The sequence below is a fragment of the Pogonomyrmex barbatus genome, unplaced genomic scaffold (assembly GCF_055798465.1).
Source record: "Pogonomyrmex barbatus isolate J1 unplaced genomic scaffold, ASM5579846v1 scaffold8, whole genome shotgun sequence".
Taxonomy (NCBI): domain Eukaryota; kingdom Metazoa; phylum Arthropoda; class Insecta; order Hymenoptera; family Formicidae; genus Pogonomyrmex; species Pogonomyrmex barbatus.
Window position 1 is genome coordinate 5,465,423 of NW_028297182.1, and position 22,988 is coordinate 5,488,410.

General features: G+C 39.1%; 2 protein-coding genes across 2 annotated transcripts; both read left to right on the forward strand.

The window, feature by feature from the left end:
• The first annotated feature begins 9 nt into the window (after positions 1-9).
• Positions 10-15,875, forward strand: Cdk5alpha (Cdk5 activator-like protein). Its single transcript, XM_011639581.3, has 4 exons — positions 10-2,291; positions 3,461-3,703; positions 15,041-15,337; positions 15,736-15,875. Exons 1-4 carry the CDS (start codon positions 1,845-1,847, stop codon positions 15,829-15,831), a joined length of 1,083 nt encoding a protein of 360 aa, XP_011637883.1. The 5' UTR covers positions 10-1,844; the 3' UTR covers positions 15,832-15,875.
• Positions 15,876-16,053: 178 nt separating this feature from the next.
• Positions 16,054-22,886, forward strand: LOC105427714 (uncharacterized). Its single transcript, XM_089083778.1, has 2 exons — positions 16,054-17,908; positions 18,204-22,886. The coding sequence occupies exons 1-2, from the start codon at positions 16,058-16,060 to the stop codon at positions 18,342-18,344; spliced, it is 1,992 nt and encodes a 663-aa protein (XP_088939904.1). The 5' UTR covers positions 16,054-16,057; the 3' UTR covers positions 18,345-22,886.
• The last annotated feature ends 102 nt before the right edge of the window (positions 22,887-22,988 follow it).

Genomic DNA, 22,988 nt, shown 5'->3' on the forward strand with positions numbered 1-22,988 from the left:
GTCTTGGTTGGCCGTAGACGTAGGTGGTGGACGCACGGCCGACCGACGACGACGAGGACGACGGCGGCGACGTCGACGTCGCCGACGACGAGCGCAGCAGACTGTCAGCGAAACTCGCCACGCGACGGAGAGAAATAGTTTGTCTGCCAACGGATTACTCAGTCGTTCTCACAACGTTCCCGGAGAAGCGTGCGCGTTGTGTTGTTGTTTGCAACATTCGCAAAGTCTGCCGTGAAAGTCATCCATACGTACGTGAGTCCACTCGGAGTATTCTAACAGCACAGCTTTGAGTCATCATTTGTGGCTGCGATAAAACGCGGGCTCTCAAAAATTGGAGAGACGTATAAAAGAAATCAAGAGAGCTGGTATCAACGAAGAGAAATATCGATTATTGATGATAATCAATAATCAAAGAGTTAAAAAAAAAATCGGTACTTTTGGATCACGAACACGCGTTGATCCAACTGCGTTCGAGAGAGTGCATCGAAAGTGCATCAAAAGTGCTCCAAGAGTGTCGGAGTGCTGCTGTCTATGAAAGCGAGCAGATACGACACGTGAAAAACAAAGCCAGAGTATATCGAATAGAGTAGCTCGGTGCGTCAATCCAGTGTTTTCGTTCACCTGGCTCATCCTCCCTCCGAGAGGCGGAGGGCGGTAAAGCATCGATCGCTCGCCATTTTGCTCAACGGCCGACATCTTTTGCGCGCATCGACGACATCTTGCCGCGTATCATCTTCAGCGATACGAAAGGTACAGTGGCTGCGGACCTACATTAAGTGGAAAAGCCATATTATTTGTGTATCTATACTTGGAATATATTTTATTCTCTCTTCCTCTCCGCTTATCGATCATCGTCAACGACCGCCATATTATCTATAACGCTCTCCGCCGCGGAGGGAGTGCTATCGCGAAATTTCGCGTAGTTTAATAAAAAAAGAAGAAATTTGGCAGAGAAACAGGAAGTAAATCGGAGCCCAACGTCGCGAGAGGAAGGAAAAGTAGTGTCCTTCAAGTCGAAGGTAGAAATCAGCAGGCTGGGAGGTCGGTTGAGCGAGGTGGTGGGTCCCGTCGTGGAGGAGGCCATCGAGCCAGAGGATGCGACCTCGCTGACGGGACCCTCGAGGGAGTCCTCGATTCCTCGAGCACCCCCGCCGCAGCGTGTTACACCGAGTCCGCCGAGACCACCGCCCGTTACGTCCCAACATCACCAGAATCCGGGTCACCTGACCCACAATCCGGGACACCAGTCCCAAAATCCCGGGCATTACAACCCGGGTCATTCGCCCCACAATCCGGATAATCCCGGCCACAATCCTGGTCGCAACCCCGGTAATCAAACACATAATCCGGGCAATCCCGGCCACAATACGGGCAATCCCGGTCACAATCCGGGCAATCCCAATCACAACCCGGGCAATCCCGGCCACAATCCGGGCAATCCGGGACACAACCCGGGCAATCCAGGACACAATTCAGGTAACCCGGGACACAACCCGGGTAATCCGGGAAACAACCCGGGCAATCCGGGAAACAATCCAGGCAATCCGGGCCACAATCCCGGTAACCCGGGCCATCCGAGTCCCGCTCAACAAGGTCAGAATCCCGCCGGCCAGCCGACGCAAAATCCCGGTCATCCGACTAGTCCAGGACGAGAGGCTCAACACCCACATCCGAACGTGAGTCGTCAACCAAGTCAGAATCCAACTCATCCGGCGCAGAACGGCAGGGAACAGGCTCAACCGACGAGTCAGCAACCGCAACAACAACAACAACAACAACAACAACAACAGGCGCAGCAGCAGCAGCAACCACAACCGCAACATCTGGAACGAAGCGCCAGTACCATGGGGACGGTATTGTCGTTTAGTCCGCGGGACCGTCGCGGTTCTGTTTATCCGCCAACGGGACATCAACATCCCGCTGATTTTACGTTGAACAACTTTAATTACGAACAATTGAACAATGCGAAAAATCGCGAGAACAAGAGCAGCGTTGCCACTGTGGCGCCGGCGCCACCCACGAATCATCCGCCAACCAACAACAACTCGCTACAAAACAATAATATTAATCTGAACAACAATGATAATGCAAGAATTATCTCGGAAAAGAACGCCCTGGAGAAGAATCTGAAAAAGCACTCGCTGTTCATAAACGCTCTGTCGTGGAAGCGGTTCAGCACGACCAACAACAACAAGAAGAAGCTCGACAACAAGAACAAGAACATTGCCTTCAGGCAACCGCTCGATAATATACCTATCGTTGATAAAAATAAGAATATACAAACGCCACAGGTGAGTAGAATAAAAGAACTTTTATTCTTTTTCTTTGATAGATTCTTTCTATTTTATGATTTTTATAATGACGTATTTAATATAGAAAAGTGTATATACAAAAGTCGTAAAATGAACGAATGAAGACAATTATGTTTTAACAAATTATATTTTCATATTATACATTAATATGCATACTGTAAATTCAATCAAATTGCATTCCTTCGTAGCAAAAATCCACTTAGAAATACATGTGAATTTCTTATTTATACTAATAATGTAATATTGGTTTATTAAAAATAATAACATTATATCTTTCCATGAAAAAAAATTAATTAATTTTGCATTTGCAAAGAAATTTTACATTTTTTATATATATATATATATATAATATTTTTTAATTAAAAAAAATGTAAAATTTCTTTGCAAATGCAAAATTAATTAATTTTTTTTCATGGAAATATATATATATATATATTTCTTACAATAATTTATGTATTCGATGATTTTATATTTATTTTCTTAACATAAATTATTAAAAAATCATAAATATTATCAAACAGAATAACAACGAAATAAATATAAAGAATGACACATCTTATTCAGAGAAGTCTAGAGACTACTAACGAAAGGGAGATTTATAGTGTAAAGCCTGGCAATACAACGTGCTTTGACCCCTCAGACACAATCGAAAGCATATTGATCGTTTTATGTCTCTTTTCGCATGGCACGAGCTGTTTCTTTCTTCATGAAGTTTATTAATAATTTGTTTTTCAAAAACCGTGATTATTTTCACCTTTTCAATTTATTTATTTAATCATCAATTTCTATGATTTGTGAATTGCATATTTAACAACAGAAAAAAATACATAAATAAATTTTTTAGTCTATTAGATTATTTTATTAAAATTATTATTATTGCTAAATGAATTTTGCGAGAAATTATTGCATATTACATATATTAAATTATCAGACAATAATTACGCGATTAATATAAAATAAGTTTGTACATGTTAATTTAAATATAAATATTGGTCATAATAAAATATAATACAATAAAATTTAAAGAGTTATGTAAAATTTAAGAATTACGTATAAAATTTAAAAGTTATTACGTTAATAATATTAAAAGAATTATTTATTAAAAGATGACTTTCTTTTAATATTATTTCTTTTAATATTATTTTTAGACAAAAGCACCGGCGTCGAACAACAATCATACTACGCACAATCCGACGTGTGAGAAGTTGGTGCAGAAACCCCTGCCCCCTGGACCAAGGAAAACTGTCATCCAGGCCTCCACCTCAGAATTGCTCAAGTGCCTCGGCGTCTTCCTGCACAAGAAATGCACCCGCTTAAGGGACTTCCAGGCCGGCGACGCTGTCATGTGGCTCAGAACTGTTGACAGAAATCTTTTGCTTCAAGGCTGGCAGGTGAGTTCGACAGAAAGCTTCTTAAAATTATTATATGTACATGTTTTTAATTAAAAATTATAATATAAATATTTATATTAATTTGAATATATATTAAGATTGGAAAAGGATATATTGTTACATCAAAATTTTTTTACACTTTCATTCGGGAAGTCAAATAACACGTATTTCTTTTAAGGATATTTAATGGAAAATAAGGAAAAGAGAATATATAAAATGTTTAATGACTGTTTCAAGAATGAATTTTTTAAAATACTTGAAATAGTCCTATAAAATATCTCTGCTTGATAATAAACACTTTTTTATCTTTTTAAGGTAGTTAATGTACTTCGTGAAATATAATATAATCATTCACGGATACTGGTTCGATCTTATAATTAATATATTACTCCCGCGGTTATTTCGCTCTCGTAATAATTGGGTAATTAAGATGCACCAGCAGCACGGGGTAATTAACTCTTGCTGATTAAACTGCTATGTTTAACGTCGATATATGCATACACAAAATCGATGGTCGTTGAGCAGCAAGTATGCATATATCTAAACAAAAAAAAGGATCATTAATATAAGGCTAATATATTATATAAGGCTACGCAAAGCAATACGGCTGTTTAATACTGACTCGTAATGATCGGTGATATTTTGAAATTGGAATTGTGATCCAAATAAAAAATACGGATGTTTGTTTTCGACGCATTAAAAGATTTTGATTCCCTAAAGGGACTGTCATTACAAGCGGGATGATAGTCCACACGTGTCATGCAGGAGCAGAGCTTCGTTCATACTGGATCCTTCGGGATGCATGCAGTGTCCCATGGGAATACGCATAATAAAAGTCACTCAGGATACGCTAGTCGCAATATGTTAGAAAGGGAATTAAACAAACTTTTCATAGGTCAAAGCCGGATGTTTCCATCTGGATGAGTCGTATATAAATTATGCGAGTTCACTTATATTTACATCACAATAGGAAAGAGTAATATAGGAAGAGTAAATTGCAATAATGCGTTATGTTTATACATAATATTTTTTTCTGCAGAGTTAAAGAAGCGTTAAAGAAAACGAATAAGCAAAATAAAATTTCTGAAAATTAGGTGTATCTTAGTATATCTGTATCATCTTTGAAGAATATCACGTTGCTAAATAAAATATATTTTTTCTTGAGGAATAAGGTTTTATAACGCAGTCAATTTTTTTTCTAAATTTATATTAAATTGGAAATTTATTTGAAGAGTAAAACCACTTCCAATATTTTTCTCTTTTTGCGAAATAAAATATAACCGTGACTTTAAATCTTTTACGTTTATCTTCGGTGTAACTGAATTATACCAGAATTTGCTCTCAGCAAAGCCTCCTTTTTTTATTTCTTTTCTATTTTGACGGATATGGATATGGCGGATTTGATCGCTTTCGACAAAATTGACTGTTATACCTCTTCCATAAGAAACGAATAACGATCAATCAAGAATGTTTTGCTTATGGTTACAGTCGGTGCCGGTTCTTGATTCGATTATGAATTTAATGTTTATGCTAATGGGACTACCGTGCGCGATTGCGACCTATGCAAATTGTACGGCCCCTATAAGACTCACCTTCTCCGCGCGTAGAAGCTATCGATCAAACTAAAAATATTTCACTCCGATAGTCAACTGACGTAGATGGCCGCTGACTTAAAAATACGATGAAACTATTAATAATACAATGCAAAAATCTGCGTTGTTGTTTATCCACTTTGTGTCTTCACGTATTGTATCATTCGCATGCCAGATTAATTTTTTTTTTTTTTTTTCCACAAATCGCATTTTTCCCAACAAATGATACGAGTGAAACATTCCTACATTTTTTTTTAATTTGATCAATCAAGTTGTTTTATGATAATTGCTTTAATTGAATTTGTTGCTACAAAGAAGCGTGCACCGTGCATATTCTCATGTATTGCAAAAGACAAAATTTTTTTAAAAATATCACAAAGGCCTTTAATGATTTATTATTGGGAGTGCTTTTTTTAGTAAATAAAATTTAGTCTAAACATTTTTGGTGAATGTGTGTGTGTGTGTGTGTGTGTGTTATAAAATTCAACGCAATTGTTTTAGTGGGTAAGGTAATTAAATTTTTTTTAATCGTATTGTAAAAGAATTAGCTTGTGCGGGTTGAAAATGTAAAAATGACCGGTTCAGACATGCAAAGTGACAAAAATAAATATATGAAAAAGTCCCCCGACGTGTGTTACCGCGATACGGACAGCTTAAAACGCGTGTGCGCCGCTACGCCATGCACGAAAGGGTCAATTATCTGTCGATCAAATCGGCAACAATTTTTTTATTTTTTACGTTATGACGAAAGTCGCTATCGATTGGCGTATCGTGCAACCTTCAGCGAGCCGCAGTGCTCGGGAAGTTTCATGGAAAATAGCGCGAAGTGCGCCAATAATAATTCCAGTCCACTGCGATGGGCGATTTTCTCCGTCTCCGGCCGGTGGGTGGGACTTTTTTCATCGTGAGTGACGTTCCAATTGTTGCGAACAGTTGCGCGTGTCGGCATCGACCGACACGTTTATTCTTGGATTAACGTATCTTTGAAGAATTTCTAATAATTAGATTCGTTAATGTTCGAATGAGCACAGCGAACACGTGGCTCGAGGTTTCACTTCAAATCTAATCTTTACATCTGCCTCTAAAAATTTTCAATCAAAATCATTTCAATAATAGTCGTTGGATGTCCAAGTACAAAAGATATAATAAATTTGTCCTTATCTTATTTAAGATATTTGACAATTAAGATATTTGACAATCTTAATATTCTTTTGTGTATCTTGTTGCACATACATATATAGCATAATATTAAAATAAGAAAAAAAACATATATTTGTTCTTTCTCTCTCTTTTTTTGCAAAATCCATACAGTTTACAAGCCTTCAGATTGAGAGAAACGTAAATGTTACTTCCACGACCCACGGCACGGATTTTGCTCCGTAGTTATTTTCGAGAATTTATGCAGCGTATTTTGTCATTTGCGACAATTTGCAACGTATCGCAACATTCGCGTGTTCAATTCACTTTGCAGGGAGGCGTCGAAAACGGTCCATAATAAAGTGTCTTTGCGTGGACACGCTCCCTATAACGTCCCTGCGACCACCGACATCGATTTCTCATGTCGATAAATTCACACATAGAATCGCTGCAAGGGCGAACGTGATAACGGCGGTCTCGCATCCAATATCTGAAAGAGTTCGAATTATTATCTCGATGCCCAGAAAATGGTCCACTAATGATCGAGATTGTCTTTTTCTGCCTGATTGTGTGTTCATTTTTATCGAGAATCATATTTTTCTGTGTTTTCTGTGTCTAGAGTTTTTCAAGTCTTTTTTCTGGAAGATGAGATACTTTTATATAGTAAAATAATTAACGGAATATTTAAAAATAATTCTATGAAAATATATGTTTTTCATCGATATCAAATTAGATATACACATTTCCATTTATTTAATCAATTAGAATGATAAAAAACAGTCTATTTTTCTGTGAAAACTTTGCAGAACGCTTTTGAAATAATTATTATTACTATAAATATAAAAATATCGATAAAATGTACATTAGATAAATTGTCAGTCAAATGTCACAGAAACGATTAAGGATTAATGAAACAATTAATTATTTATTTCTTGCCTTCAATGTAATTTACAAAACGATCTTAACATTTTCACGTTTTCTTAATTACTAAAGATAATCTTACATTTAATTATATACATTAAAATTCATATATACACATACGAAACTCAATACTAAATTATTATGAATAAAAATATATTTGCATTTTTATATTTTTTGAATAAAATATAATATTATATTATATACGTTTTCAGAACATAAGATTTATAATAAAGATATGAAATAAATTATAATAAATTTTAAAGATATGAAATAAATTTATAATAAATTTTTACTTAAAAAATTATTTTATCTTTTTTTAGTAGCAAAAAATTATATGAAGAGTTCGATATTTTATATATATAAGCAATTTCCTGCAAAAATTTATGATATATATATATATATCATAAATTTTTGCAGGAAATATATAAATATATATATAAATTATATTATTATATATAAATAGTATATATAAATTTTATATATATATATATAATTATATAATTTTATAATTTATATATATATATATATATATATATATATATATATATATATAATTATTTGTTTTCTTAAAACACAATTAAACAAAATTACGTGTATGTGAATTCGCGTCAAGTATGTGTAAAAATCAATACACTGAACATTTCTATGAATACAATGCATCACAAGTATGCACAGAGCTACAGTTGCAGATAACAAAAAGCAGCCATTCGTGCGTGCACGTGCATGTGTTTAATCCTTGAGGGTGCATCCGTGTAGATAAATATACATACGCGGTTTTTATTGTCAATTCATCCCCTGTAGCAACAGCTATCGAAACAGACCGATCTTCAGATCTTTAGATTTCTCGAACTGCACCCTTTTGATTAATTTGAATTTATCACTGGAATAAGTTCACTTATCTCGAACCTCTTTATAATATATTATTTATATTTATTACAATACCTATCTCAAGGTAAAATGTTATAAAGTTCACCTAATTGTCATATTAAAACAAATAATTTTTGTAAATTTTTAAATAGTTATTTTTTTGTAATTAAAAATAAATATTAAGTTTTCAAAATGATTAGAATTGTTTATATACACAATGCACACTTTTCGTTTTGTATTTAAATACTATTATTAATAGTATTATTATTGTATTAATATAAAATTGCATATTTTACGTCATTAATTGTATTGCACACACTTTTTACGTCATTAATGGTATTACAACTTATTCAAAAGTGTATAATAAATACTGCCACGCATGTGGAAAGGTTAAAGTTGATAAACTTATATTTTATCCTCCGCTGTGACAAATTCGCGATAATGAGCTAATAAGGATTCAGTTGACGAGATACGAGAAAACGTTGCAGGAAAGAGATGTGCAGCAATGCACATTAAGGGAGAAAACCGCACAGGGGATGAAGGGTCACGTGCACGACAAATGTTGCACACGAGTCATGGCAACGTCGCAAAATCACCCCATAGGGATATGCGAAAAAATGCTGTTCATAGAAGGGACATTCACCCCCTTGATTTTAATTACGATGAGGGGATACTTTCTCTTCTCGGACGTCAGCTCCTAGCGGAGGGTATTTTTATCGCGTTACGATTAGACGTAAGCAAATTTATAAAGACAAGTAGTTTCTCAAGTGGTGCTTCTGAATTGGCATTAATATGAAATATATAGAAGGGTAAAAGGAGTGATATTAAAAAATAAAATATAAATATTTGTGACGCACACACATTATAGCAGCAGTCTAATAATAATGATTTTTCTACTAGTTTTTTTAGAATTAAGTCAAAACTCCGGTCTTTATCTATTTTCATCATTTTATTTCTGAGAACATTAATTGACAAGATTAATAATATCTCATAACTCACAATTTGCAATATGCGACTGAATCAAGTCAAACACATATATTCTACCTAATTTTTCAACGCATTTTACTATAATATATCTTCTTTAAGCGCTCATAAATTTTTATTTTTAATTCGGTGTGTAATAATATATGAAATAATGCACAAATATATTTAACCAAGGCTGCAGATACAGATTTTGAACAAAATATGCTATTAATTTCTTATGGCAAGAAGACAGCAAATTTCAAACAGGGTCTGTAATATTTGATGATGTCGACTACTGTTAGAAATATGACAAAATCTAATATTCTATGTCAGATTGGTGACAGAAACCGAGCAGAATTTGACGTAACATGTTGTTAATCTCTTGTCTGGATATGTTCTACAAATTTTATCGGCAGAACCTAAGCCGAATGTAGATGTAGATCTCAGTTGATTATGTTCTGAATCTGCTGGCAGTCTGCCGGCATATTGTTAACATATTGCTTATTTTATATATATATATATATATATATATATATATATATATATAAATTGCGATAAAATAAGCATTTACATGAAGGATACTTTGATGATTCAGAACAAAAGAATTCATTGAGTATATTTTTATTAAGTATATTTTTATTATGTTCGAATAATTCTATTGGCTCTTTATTGGCTTCTATTTAATTCAATTTGATTTATTATTCAAACTAAGTTTTGCATTATGTAAGAGAATGCTTTGTTTGCTTTTTGAGATTGCTGTTTTGTGCATTTTGATTTTTACAGAACACTCGATGTTGAAAAAACATTAACAACTGCAATCTATTTTACACGTGTTTAAATTTAATTCTTCAAGTATATGTACGTAGTTCATCCCGAGATTATACTTTAAACGTGTGTCTAGAAATCACGGTGCGATGAGCACATGTAGAGACAGTAACGAAGCGTGATTAAATATACAAAAAGAAGACGGATATAGCAGCTTATACGATTAATGTGTTTTATAAAATCGAACGTATATATGTGTACGTATGTATGTATGTGTATTAATGCACGTATAGAGGAAGTATTAGACACGTATGCATGTATGTACGTATATGAGAAAAAGTTTGTCTATTTGATCACCTTAGGGTTATTATCGTATCATCAAAAATATCTTGACCATTTTTATTGGAACTAAAAGGAAAGTAAATATTTTCTAAATTTAGATATGATCTAAACTAAACTTCTAAGTAGACATCATTTACTTTATGTATTTACTGCATGTGTCTCTATTGATAGAATTTTGGTGATATGATATGACTGATATTCTTTGATAACATCTTTGATTTTATATATATATATATATATATATATATATATATATATAAAAGTTGTTTTCCTTAAAAAGTTTTATAAAATATTTTCAAACAAAAGGAACAATTAATAATATTTCTATTAGCTTTCTAATATTTTAATTACTTTAATGTATAAATTATTGTTCAAATATTAAAAAAAAAAATTTTAATATGATATCATATCAAATTATATTAAATTATATATCTCCTATTGTAATATTTTTATCTTCTATGTATTGAAAGTTTTTCCTTATTTTATTTTCTATTTATTGAAAAGAATTTAAATATCACATTTGGAAATTATATTTTATTATATCTTATTTTCTATTTATATTAAAAATATATTTCATACTACCAATACTTAATTTAGGTCTTTTAAATAATAATACATAAAGATATTTAAGAGACATTTATAAACGGGGTTAATGAGATATTTAAAAATGGATTTATTTTGCTGGCAAATAATTTCTCGTGACCCGTACATCATCCATTATCGCAATTTCAACTATAATAAACTGTAAGTGAAATATTGACTTTCTACGTCATTCCATTATCGTTTAGCCCCATCAAAATGTCGTAACACGCGAAAACAACTTATAAACTATTGTCCTAGACGATTCACCTTTCACCTGGACGTTAAACAAGATCAAATCGTGCCGCGTTGTTGAAGATCTGGTTAAAAAGAAACCATACATGATTGAAAATTCCGTTCCTGTCACGTTTTCCGTACGGAAATGCACGTGTATCGCGCGTCGCGTTGTATATTTGTCACCTAATTAATTATCTTCGATAAACACACGATGATCAGGACGAAACTGAAACTGTCGATATAATTGTGGAAACGGTTTGACCTCCAATCCAGCCAAACCACCCCTGAGGATCGACCGAAAGCGGATATCAGTCGACGGCACGCGGACTGATCGCGTTCGCGCGCGTATGTATTTCATTAATTTGCATAATTCAATTACGTGAGCACACAACTCGGAGGTGTGTAATTCACGTGGATCTGGGTTCTCGCGAAGTTCCATCTAGGACATCATCTAAGCCGGCTAAGCGTCAGATTGTCGCCGCGGTTGAGAGCGTTTCGCATGCACGCCGACTACAGCCGCTAATTGGTCCAGGTAGCGCACTCGCGTCCTATTCCGAGAATCGTTATCCACAGTCTTGAAAATTTAATTAAAAGGTTCGAGTTCTACGTTAAAGCGACTCGAATAACGCGCCGAGTTCGTTCGGTGATAGAGCAGGCCGCTCACCCCTGGCGAATATATCGACCGACCTGAAGATATATATGTACGTCCTCGCCTGGTATATTGGCACCGCTAATTCTGCTGCACCGCATCCTCCGACCCTCGAGAGACTCTTGAACGGCGTTCTACCTGATCGAGAGGGGTCACCTCTCCACGAGCGAAAGCACGTGGAAACCCTAATGAGTCGTACATAGGACAACAAAAGCTACAAAGCTCTGCACGCAGTTTACTCTTTGCGAAATAATAACGGCAAACAAGCTAAAACGCTACTTTTAAATTATTCCCATAGTTTCCCATATTCTTTCTTTTTACGAACAATCAACAATAATTTTGATCGATTTATTGTTGATTTTTTTCGCAGTAAGAAAAGCTAAAAAAATTGGATTTAAAGAAAATTCTAAATGAATGAAAATAAAAATCTTAAGACATTTTTTTTTAATAAAGTGCAAATATTTTGGATGGTCTTATGTAATTTTGTGAATACCAGTTTCGCACACACGAAAGTAGTTAAGTTTCTAGGCTTACTTCGCGAGTAGACATAAAAACGTATTTCCATCGATAGACATCATCATGAATAATTTTTTCAATAGCGTCACGCGATCTGATTACCGCAATGCCCTATTTGCAATATTATCGATAGTAGGTTCGCTAAAACACGTCAGTCATTAACTTTTCTAGATATACCCTTTTAAAAATTTCTAATATTCAGAACAGTTGCTAGATGTTAAAAAAAAAGCATTATTGACTTAAATTAAAAAAATACAAGAAATTCTGCAATAAAGCAAAAGATTGATCATTTAAAACATTATACTTCCGTTATAAGAAAAACTGCAACTTAAATAGATTTTAATAAATTATTTGTGAATAATTATTTGTTTATTTCTCGACAGTTCGTAAGATATTTATTACAACAATAACAGATCGCACAAATTGCTTGTATTCAATATTGAATAGGAAACAAATTGAAAGATTGCATAATCTATTATTATTTATACCGCACCGATCTAAATCCTTTGCTTTAAGCATCGAATCTTTAAAAACTTGGCGAAACAACCGATTTGAATCATAATACAACAAAGTATAAAATAGGAATTCCATATGCGATAAGCGATCGCATCTATGTGAGAGGAGTATCTCTATCTTTTCGTAAGAGCGATTTCTCGAACGCGCGAGTCGGATTTCGATTTTCGCGCGGGAGGATTTTTTGGAAAAATTTTTCGCACGTTCACGCGAGACCGCGCGCATCTCTTTTTCTTTTTCCGCCGCATTGTCCACTGTTCCGATTATTCTTCGGCGCTGGCACGAGGGCGTGTCGCCGTCGCCGAGAAGCGTGTCGTCGGCCCGCCAGCGTCATACGGCAGCGGCGGGAGCCCAAGGGGGGGGGGAGGGGAGACAGGGGGGAGGGCGGGGGGAGGGAAACGCATTCTGGCGTGTGAACAAATTGCAAACGTGAGTGCGCGCGGCGTAATGTGCATTAAGCCGAGAGACACGGCTAACGAGGAACGGGGCGACCGACTGTGCGGCGCGAACAATAAAAACAGCGGCAGAGCGAGCTTACCGATCGACGGGGAAAACGTATCGAGGGCATCGATCCTCCCCGGGTCACCGGTGCACCCACATGTACGACGGCCGCGTCGCACCACCGACGGCCGTGCACTATACCTCTCACGCGAATCGATGCACCTACGCTCCTCCTGCACCGTGAGCCGATGCATCCATGCGCGCTAATGCGACTCGCTCCGTCTTAGCGCGAACCGATGCTCCCGCTTCTCCCTTGAGATCATGACGCATAGCGTGCACTTTTCCCCTGAAAGCGAAAACGGGTTGTTCTACGAGTGGTTATGCACACGGTACAAAGCTGTAGCTGGCCGATTTTAGTAAAAAACGATTAAAATTAAATTGCCTTAATCTGGCCGTAAAATGTATCTGTTTATGAAACGAAAATGATTTACTCGTAATAATCTATTTTATTAACCAAGCTAACATTTTGTATTGATTATATTTTAAAAACCAGGTCGACTCGATGTGCATTCCCCCGCATTAAAGCATATCACTATGGACTTTATTTATAATACTGTCTGTAATATAACGCATGTATTTAATAAATAAATTATTATTTACACTTATTAAATTGTGAAACTGATTAATGATTTTTGACAGATTTTTACGATAATAGATAAATAGTTTTCAATTTGTTATATAAAATTTTATTCATTATTATTAACAATTATTAAGAAATTGCAATATATTCATTTAAAAATCCTATTATCTGATATAGTAGCAATATCAAAAAAATTATTTTTCTTTTATTGTATAAAAATGCATAAATCTTTATAAAGTGTATATATATATATATATATATATATATATATATATATATATATATATAAATAATATATGTATGATTTAAATTAGTGCGGATTATTTATATGTAAATTAATATTGTAGTTGTATACATAGATGTACTTAATTGCACACGTTTCATGGCTATTGGAGGTCTTATCAAGTATAAATAGACCCTCTATTTATATGACATATTCTTCTTATATGTGTATCCGCACTAATTAACATCTGTGTGACTATATTTGTATCCAAAGCGCTTGCGTCCGATATATATGCCTACATATATTTATACTGACACACATGTGTATGCATACGCATGTGTATGCATACAAGAAAAGATGTGTGTCCCTAAAGTCCATAGGGAAATGTTCAACGTGTATGTGATGCTATGTAGCACAGCAATTAAGAACAAACGTAAAAAATGTAGCTTATATCATCAATAATGTAATGATATTTGTGATATCACATATTAAAAATTAAACTCGAGTTGTCTCGAAATTATGTCAGTTTGAACAATATTAAAGTACAGACTTAAATAAATACTTAGTGGTCATCTAATGAAAAAAAAAAATTTCTTTTTATTTCCGTAATTGCGAATTGTCACGAACTTTATTTTTATCACTTATTGTTGTCCGAGATACACAGCTGATATTTATATTACAAAATGATGTGCTTTAGATATGAGTCATATTTTACACAATATATGTGTATAGATATATGTTTGTTTTATGAGAAGCCAGATAAATAGAATATTTGCAAATAGAATATTTCTGAACAATTTGAACGATTTCGCTAAACGTCATTAATATAAAATGATCCATAAAAAGTAAATGTGTTTAAAATAAATAATATTATGTATTATATTAAATCTGCGTCACTAAAATATGAATATGCAAAATTTTAATTACACATTTATTTCCCTTTGTTTGCCAGGATGTGCCCTTTATAAACCCTGCCAATGTAGTTTTCGTGTATATGCTGGTGAAAGAACTCGTCGATGGAGACGAGGCGTCCGAGAAAGAGCTCCAGGCGACAGTACTGACGTGTCTTTACCTGAGCTATAGTTACATGGGTAATGAGATCAGTTACCCGTTGAAGCCGTTCCTCGTCGAGGACAGCAAGGACAAGTTCTGGGACCGATGTCTCCTGATCGTCAATCGACTTAGCTCCGAGATGCTGCGAATCAACAGCGAGCCCGGATTCTTCACAGAGATCTTCAGCGAACTGAAGGTACGTTCTACTAATTTTATTGACGTTATAAATGCCATAATAAATTAATTAAATAACACATACGATTCGTTACTTAAATTTATTAAGTTTATCGTAGCACAATAATATCTCTACTTTTTTTTAATATAATTATTTGATACTTCTTTATTTGATAATTATTTGATCAATTTTTAAATTACTTATATCAATTTATATCAATTTAAAATCAATAAATATTTACTTTTGGTATTAATAAAAATATTTAAAAATATTTTTTATTTTTACAATAAGAAAAAGGTATCAATACTTACACTTATAAATACAAAACCTGTTCTCTTTAAAGATGTTTAAAAAAAACTTTGCACAGTAAAATAAAAATACATCGAGTCAAGCTGTTATTTATGAATTATTTCGAATAGGCCTGCGGTTCCACTGAACGCGGAAGTCTGTCTGGCAGCGGCCTCGAACGGAGCCTCGTCGTCTCCGGAGTCGCGGTACCCACCAAGGCAGCTTGACGGAGCTACACACACCTGCTGGTGCGCATCGCCAGGCACGGCTGCGACGTCACGACGCTCTGACGATGGCCATCGTCACGACGGCGTGGAGCCGCTCTCGCAGCTTGACCCCACTGCATCGACCTCGACTTCGACTCCGACATTGCCCCGCCCGCAGCCGCGGTCTAGTCGTGACGACATATTCTGTCCATCGTGTGGTCGAAGACGCCGCGAGGAGATATCATGGATGATCGAGGACTTGGACGCCATCGAGCCGGCCCCACTGGAATCACAGAGGACACCGACGAGGCTGTGCACCTGCGACGAGAGCGATGCTCGCACTAGAGAGCGCGTTAGTTTCCTGAGAGTTCGCAGCACCGACGTGACATGGGGTACCAGCAGCTTCCTGTCGCCCGACGAGGCAATCTGGGATCTGAGAAGGCGCACCAGCGAGGGTACGGAGTTCCGCTGGGAGCTCCATACCTCGAGCACCGATCTGGATCTCGCCAGGAAGACGAAGTGCAGTTGCCACAGCCTGACTCCGGAGGAGAAGAAGCCGGAGAGCGTGCATCGTGGCGATCTCAGGAAGCATCACAGCGCGGAAACGGACAAGTGGTCGGTCGAGAATCTGTTGACGCCGATGCACGACCTAAGGAAACACAGCAGCGACGACACCAGATTCGCGAGGGAAGCCAGATGGTTGCAGGTGCCAGACGTGATGCCGAATCCTAAGCCGAGATGCACCTGTCCCAAGGTAAAAACGCCGGCCCCCGCGTCACCCGTGGAACCGAAGCCGGAGGAAAAAGAGCCGGAAAAACCGATACAGAAGGAGGAAAAGAAATTGTATTATTCAAAGTCGCTGACGCCCGAGGAATCGACTGCGCCATGGGAAAAACCGGAAGTAAAGAGACAAGCTAGCGAGGATCCGAGAGCTGCCAGAGCCAGAAAACCTAGAGATCGACCCAAGCTGGAGCGCTCCGCTCAAGTGAGAAGCGAAAGTTCGAGAAGATGGGGCTTCAGGGTGTCAGAGAAAGAGAAAGAAAAGGACAAAGAAAAGGTTGTCAGCCCGGCGGAAAGCAAGAAGCCGATACGAGCAAGGTGGGCCATGAAGCCGCATGTCTCTCTGCCCGCCGAGAAAAAAGCGCCGAAGTGGTACAGAAGCCAGGAGGAGACAAAGAGCAAGAGTCTGCGCGAACGACCCAAGTACAGCATACGCAGGAGCATGTCGCCGGAGCCGGATCCACGGCAAATGACCAAGCTGGAGAATAGGATCGTGCGACGTTTGATCTCGCCGGAGATTACCATTACCAGCACCAAATGGACGCCCTACGAGGACTCGTCGCCGCTACCGACGATCGGGATAAAGAAGCGCGAGCAAAAGCACATCAGCGAGATCAAGTGGACACCGTATGACGAGTCACCGAGCGACATTCCGGTCGAGGTAATCGATGACAAGAAATGGTCACCCTTCCACAACGTCACGCCCACGCATTGTCCGCCGCCGGAGCCGGCGACGCCCTGCAAGAGCGACGACGAAGAGTTTCGAATGAAGATTCTCAACCAGGCTCCCACACCGTTCCCGCTCTACCAGGGTGGCTGGAAGGACGAGTCGCCGGAGAGGACGCCGCCGAAGAAGGTGACCACACCGGATGACCTGTCGCCGCCCGTTTGGTCACCAATGCCCACCACACCCACCTCCAAGCGAAAGAGTATCGCTCAACCGGAATATTCGCCGGAGTACTCACCGTCGGAGCGCAGATTCAGCAAGCCCCGGCTCGTTCGGAAGGGTGCGTTCAGGACGAAAACGTCGATCCCCACTACCAATCCGCTGGAGGACAGACTGCCGCAGGCCGGGCCTCCCCCGCCGACCGTGATAATACGCGCCGCTAGCGAGGATAATAAGCGGCAGAGGCCCCAGTTGACCAGATCCAAGGCTCTACTGGAGGTGCCAAAGCATATAGATGCAACGAAGAGATCGTTGAGCGAAGAGGGACCGCGCATGCAGTCCCGCGAGCGTCCCAAACCGCCCGGTAGAACTCGAAGCGAGGAGGTGTCCAAGTACGACGACCCTTGGTTCAGGTCCGAGTCTCCCGAGTTGCGCGAATACGTCACGACGGTATAACGAAGGCTTCCATAAACCGTCGGTCGGATATATTATCGGCGGTGAACATCGGCACTGGCTTCCTTACTTTATAATCGACGCGCTCATCACGGGCAGCTCAGCGAAATGCAGCGAGATGCAGATCGAAATGGAGATGGAGTGTACAGCTTAAAGGAATTATTATTTTCTAATATCCATTACATTACATACGATTTTATAAAGTTACTGAATAAAAAGAAAAACGAGATCTCAGACTCAAATGACGATGGGCCGTTAAATTGGGGTTCAAACCACCATTCGGAGAGAGAGGCGTCCCGCGAAAGACTGCGGCTCGGTTTTCCTGGCAAGGGCCTCACGAAGAAATACAATCTTCGAAAATCCACCTAAAAAACAAGACGGCAGGGCACAATTAATCAATCAAGATGAAGATTAACGAGGTCGAACGAGACATGAAGGAAAATTCTAACACGATCGCGCCCGCCTGGGCGCCGAAAACTTCGTTGGCCTACACGAAGACTACAATGGAAAATAAACGAAAAAAATAGTAAGAAAAAAAAAAAAGAATGAAATAACTCGGAAAACATTTTCGGCATTCGACGAATCATTTCCATGGAGAAACGAGTTCCAAGGAACGGGCGGAAGTCGAGGCGAGGGGTCAAGGACTGACTATTTTATTTAAATAGCGTAATATATACGTGTGCGTTTTGTCGCGGGGAAGCGGAGGTACACCTCCTCGGAGCGCGGCGCCTGTATGTTCTCAGCTCAAGACAAAATGTAGGATGTCGCGCGCGGACCGGGCGGACATCCGGTGAACTCTATTGAGATGAGCGGATGGGTTGTCGTCCGGCGGACGCGAACAAGACGGTTCACGATAGGGCGTTGATTGATAGTTCTATAACGTAATTAGTAACGTAATGCTAAAACGATTAAAGTATCGACTAGGGAATAATAATAATGACATGAATCTCTATAGTATACTGTAAGCGTGACTCGTCGATTCGCAGAGAGAGCGCTCCGCCGCGGAGGATGGGAGATCGAAAATACACACAGGGTGCGTCCCGTGCGTGGAGCGTGGAGCGATCCGCCTCGATCGTGGACGCGCGCGAATAAATAACGCTAAGCATAATTCGTAAAGTATACGCGCGTCCCCCGTACGTATACACGTAATTATATATAATATTTATAAAGTTCGCGTCCGAGCGGCAAGTAGATAATAGGAGGAGGTAGGAGAAAAATGTGGAAGAGAGAGGAGGGAGAAAGAAAATTTGCGGAGATTCGAATGCGCCGATTCGAACGCATCGTGATCAAAGGATTGGCCTCGTTTCCAGGGGCAACGCGGATCCCGAAGGTGTTCCGCTCGTTCGAGAGCTGTCGGGACTCGACGAGATACGACTCTTTGTTATTCGTTCACATTTGTTTTTTTTCCTCTCTCTCTCTCTTTTATACGTGATATCAGCGAGATTGTTAGATCGCATAGTGTCGCGGTCGACAATCGCGCGTTTGGATTCAGATCCGCGACGAGCGATTTCGTTCGTTGTTCGGGCGACAATCCGGCGGACGTGATGTGAAAAAAAAAAAAACGTGGAAGACGAAGGAACGCCGCCGGATACATAGCCCTCCGTGTGCCGGTGTGTGCAATATTAGATAAGGGGTTGAAACGCGTCGGTGGGAGAATCGCGTGAATACGGGATACTAAGGGATTAAAAAAAAAAAATAAAATAAAATAAAAGAGAAGAAAGCTGACAAGGGGCGATCGGCTGCGCGTACTTGATCATTTCTCCCTTTGTCCTTGGTGCGATATATAGTTCGTTTTCGATTGAGCACCAGGTCTCATTTTTGTATTTGCGTTGCCACTCGCGCGCTTAGTCTCTTTAGTTTCGCGCTCGCGTATGAAGGGCGCTTCGTCGCTCTCGCCCTCGACATAGGATACTCCGTACAAGTCACCCTCCCCCCACCCCCCTGTTTGCGCCCGTGATCTTTTCTATATCGTGCGTGTGTCTCGTGAACGATGCGGCTCGGTGTTCTCGGTGCGGTTGATATTATTGTGTAACGCATAGGGGATTTCACACTTAGGCACGTGAACAGCACCGTTAACGGGGAAGCAACCCCCACGCGCGTGTATTAGTCGGGCGCATTAGTGGTCGCCCGAGTACGCTCGAGCGACGACGCTGATTAGACACACCAGTGTCCCTTCGCGATCTCGTGTCGCGCGCGAACGGCCGCTGTCGTTTAGCGCATAATTTTTTTAAGATAGCCCCGCGTATTAATTAACGCCGCGTGAACGCCTCGCGCTAGTAATTTCGTACGCGGTTTACGCGCGCGATACTCATCTACGTATCTTTTGCCGCTCTTTCTCTCTCGATGCACTCTCTCGATGCACGGCTTCCCTTCGTTCCCTTTCGGTCTTATCGATCGTCCGTAATAATCTTTCCCGGACCAAGATCGATGAGCGATTAATGATATTACTTGCGATTAATAATATAGTAGAAGTGTAAATCGAGTACTCGTAGAGCGAAGTATCCGGGGTGAGGACGGTCCGTTTCGTTCGTATCTCACCCTCTGAGCGTCACGAGATCGAGCGTTAACCGTCAGCACTCGAGGCATTCCGTGCGTTTCTTCTACAGATAAATAGAAATAATAAAAAAAAAAAAAAGAAAGATCCAGATCGTATACGAAATTTCGTCAAAAGAGCCAACAAAAATTCTTTCAGAACCGTGATCAAAGATAACTGACTGATTATGTTGTATAGCCTTCTCTTTATTTTACAAATCTGATGATATACTGTCGTGGATCTTCTTGTGGAAATAACGCACGAGATCGCATCAAGCGAGAAAAAGGAAGCGCGACGCGTTCGAGCGAACGCGCGAGTCGTTTCGCGAAATCTCGAATTCTCGTGAGGATCCCTGATCCGCGCGACGGACGGACGCGCTTTCATCCCCGATCGCAACCCCGTCGGCGACGATTCGCCGGAAAATCCGGGTGGATCAATTTAGACCGGAAGATGATCGTTGCGTTCACGCGTTGCCGTTACACCCCCTCCTCCTCCCGAATTCGCATCTCGCCGGGGGGGGGGGGAGGGAACGCCGGGACGTCGCGTCGCGCGGTCGCACCACGTGTGTTGCACACGTACATGTCGTGCACGTACGTGCATTATACGCTAAACATAGTGATTCGTTTCTCCACGAATCACACACATATACATATATAAAGAATAGTATATTAAAAAAATATAAATATATAAATATATATATATATATATAGTTTTCTCCCCTCTCGTAGTGCGTACACATAGCAGTTTATTACGGCGTCATTGCGTATTGTATGATATTATACATAGCATAAAAGGAAAAACAAGACGTACCGTCGCGTACCAACTATCAACCCTAAGGGCCGCCATTCGCGCGTCCGGCCGTCATCGGATGGGTCGTACATACGTACATATATATATATATGTATATGTACATGATACGATACGATACGTACACGCGTTCGTTCGAACACAGTGAAGCAGGATAATTAGGACACGTGTGTGCGCTGAGAGGACGCTATTACAGTATAAAAACAAACTTGCTGCCATTAGCGTTAAAACAGGAGGCGGAGGTGCAGTGAGGTGTGAGGACAAGCCAAAGTATATAGTTAACGAAAATACACACGAATTTATGTCCATAAAGAGACGTACACACTTATACGTATGGAGAGAGAGAGAGAGAGAGAGAGAGAGAGAGAGAGAAGAGTGATAGAAAACGCGAGAAAGGAAGAGAGAAAGAGAGAGCGAGAGAGCGAGAGAGAAAATGATACATGTATACAAGCGCACGCATCTCGCATAACATACGCTTAATTGCGTAAATCCGTGTATACATAAAGATGTGACGAACGAGAGAAAAGATTTCGTCTCTTCTTTTGCTTTCTACTTCGACAGTAAAAAGTTAGTGAGGGAGAGTGACAAAGGATCAAATTTGCCAAATTATTTTTCTTCGTCTCGAAAGCGATTTTTCGCAAAAGGCTTTCTCGCGATCCTTCGAAGCTCGACTTACGAAAATGGAATTACACAGAGGGAATCGACGGAAAGATGAAAGGGGCGTTCGTTGCTGTCGGAGCGTCACGAGTTAAATTGACGAACAACCGCGCGGATTTTCATTCGCGCGTCTTTACTCGCTCGTTTGTATTTTCCCTTGAGCTTATACACATATACGGAGTTTCGCGATTAAGTATGCAAACATCAATCTGTCGACGACACGATTGATGAGCCATCTCAGTCCCCGGGGTGAATTCGTTTCGCGGCGCATGTGAGAATAAGTTTAGAGATCTTCATGTTGAATAATTAGCAGTCTCATCCTATGTATCGTATAATCAAGAGATCAAGCGGCCGTGAGCAGTGCGTATTTAGCGGTAAAAGACACAAGAAAATTATATAAGACGGATATTAAGCGAACCTGGGTTATTAACGGTTATTCGTAGCGTGTATTGTATTTCGGATGTGATCGGTCTGTTGTCTGAGTTTCCCGAACTGTATTGTTACGTTTGTGCGCTTATTCATATCATTCCTCTTCTTCTCACACGAACGACCTTGTATTATTATTATTATTATTATTATTATTATTATTATTACTATTATATTTATTACGACTTATGCGACTCAATATTACATTGTGATAACGTGAGACTTGTTTCTAGTCCGATTCTTCTAATCTCGTTAATTATTCTATCGATACTCACAGTCCAATCCCCCTCTTCATCTATCTGCCCTCTTCTTCTTCTACTTCTCCTCTTCCTTCTCCTTCTCCTCTTCCTCTTCCTTCTCCTCCTATTTTCTCAATCCCCGATCGTAATGATTTGTCAAATGATACGACGCGTCGCGAGATACGTAGATCTCGCGTATAGAAAGGTACATCCTCTGTGCAACAAATACAGTATACAATCCGTAAATATGAGGTCAATGTTGATTTGTTTAAATAAATGTAAGTTTGAAAACCCATCGTGGCATTTCATTCGCGTGAAACGCGCGGAGTCGTTTATATTATATTTAGTACATGATATATTTACATATGATATATTATATATGATATATATATATATA

Coding starts and splice junctions, on each gene's coding strand:
- LOC105427714 (XM_089083778.1), top strand. CDS start 16,058: ATGATCGAGGACTTGGACGCCATCGAGCCGGCCCCACTGGAATCACAG. Junction 17,909..18,203: donor GGTCCGAGTCTCCCGAGTTG/CGCGAATACGTC, acceptor GGGGTTCAAACC/ACCATTCGGAGAGAGAGGCG.
- Cdk5alpha (XM_011639581.3), top strand. CDS start 1,845: ATGGGGACGGTATTGTCGTTTAGTCCGCGGGACCGTCGCGGTTCTGTT. Junction 2,292..3,460: donor AGAATATACAAACGCCACAG/GTGAGTAGAATA, acceptor TATTATTTTTAG/ACAAAAGCACCGGCGTCGAA. Junction 3,704..15,040: donor TTTTGCTTCAAGGCTGGCAG/GTGAGTTCGACA, acceptor TTTGTTTGCCAG/GATGTGCCCTTTATAAACCC.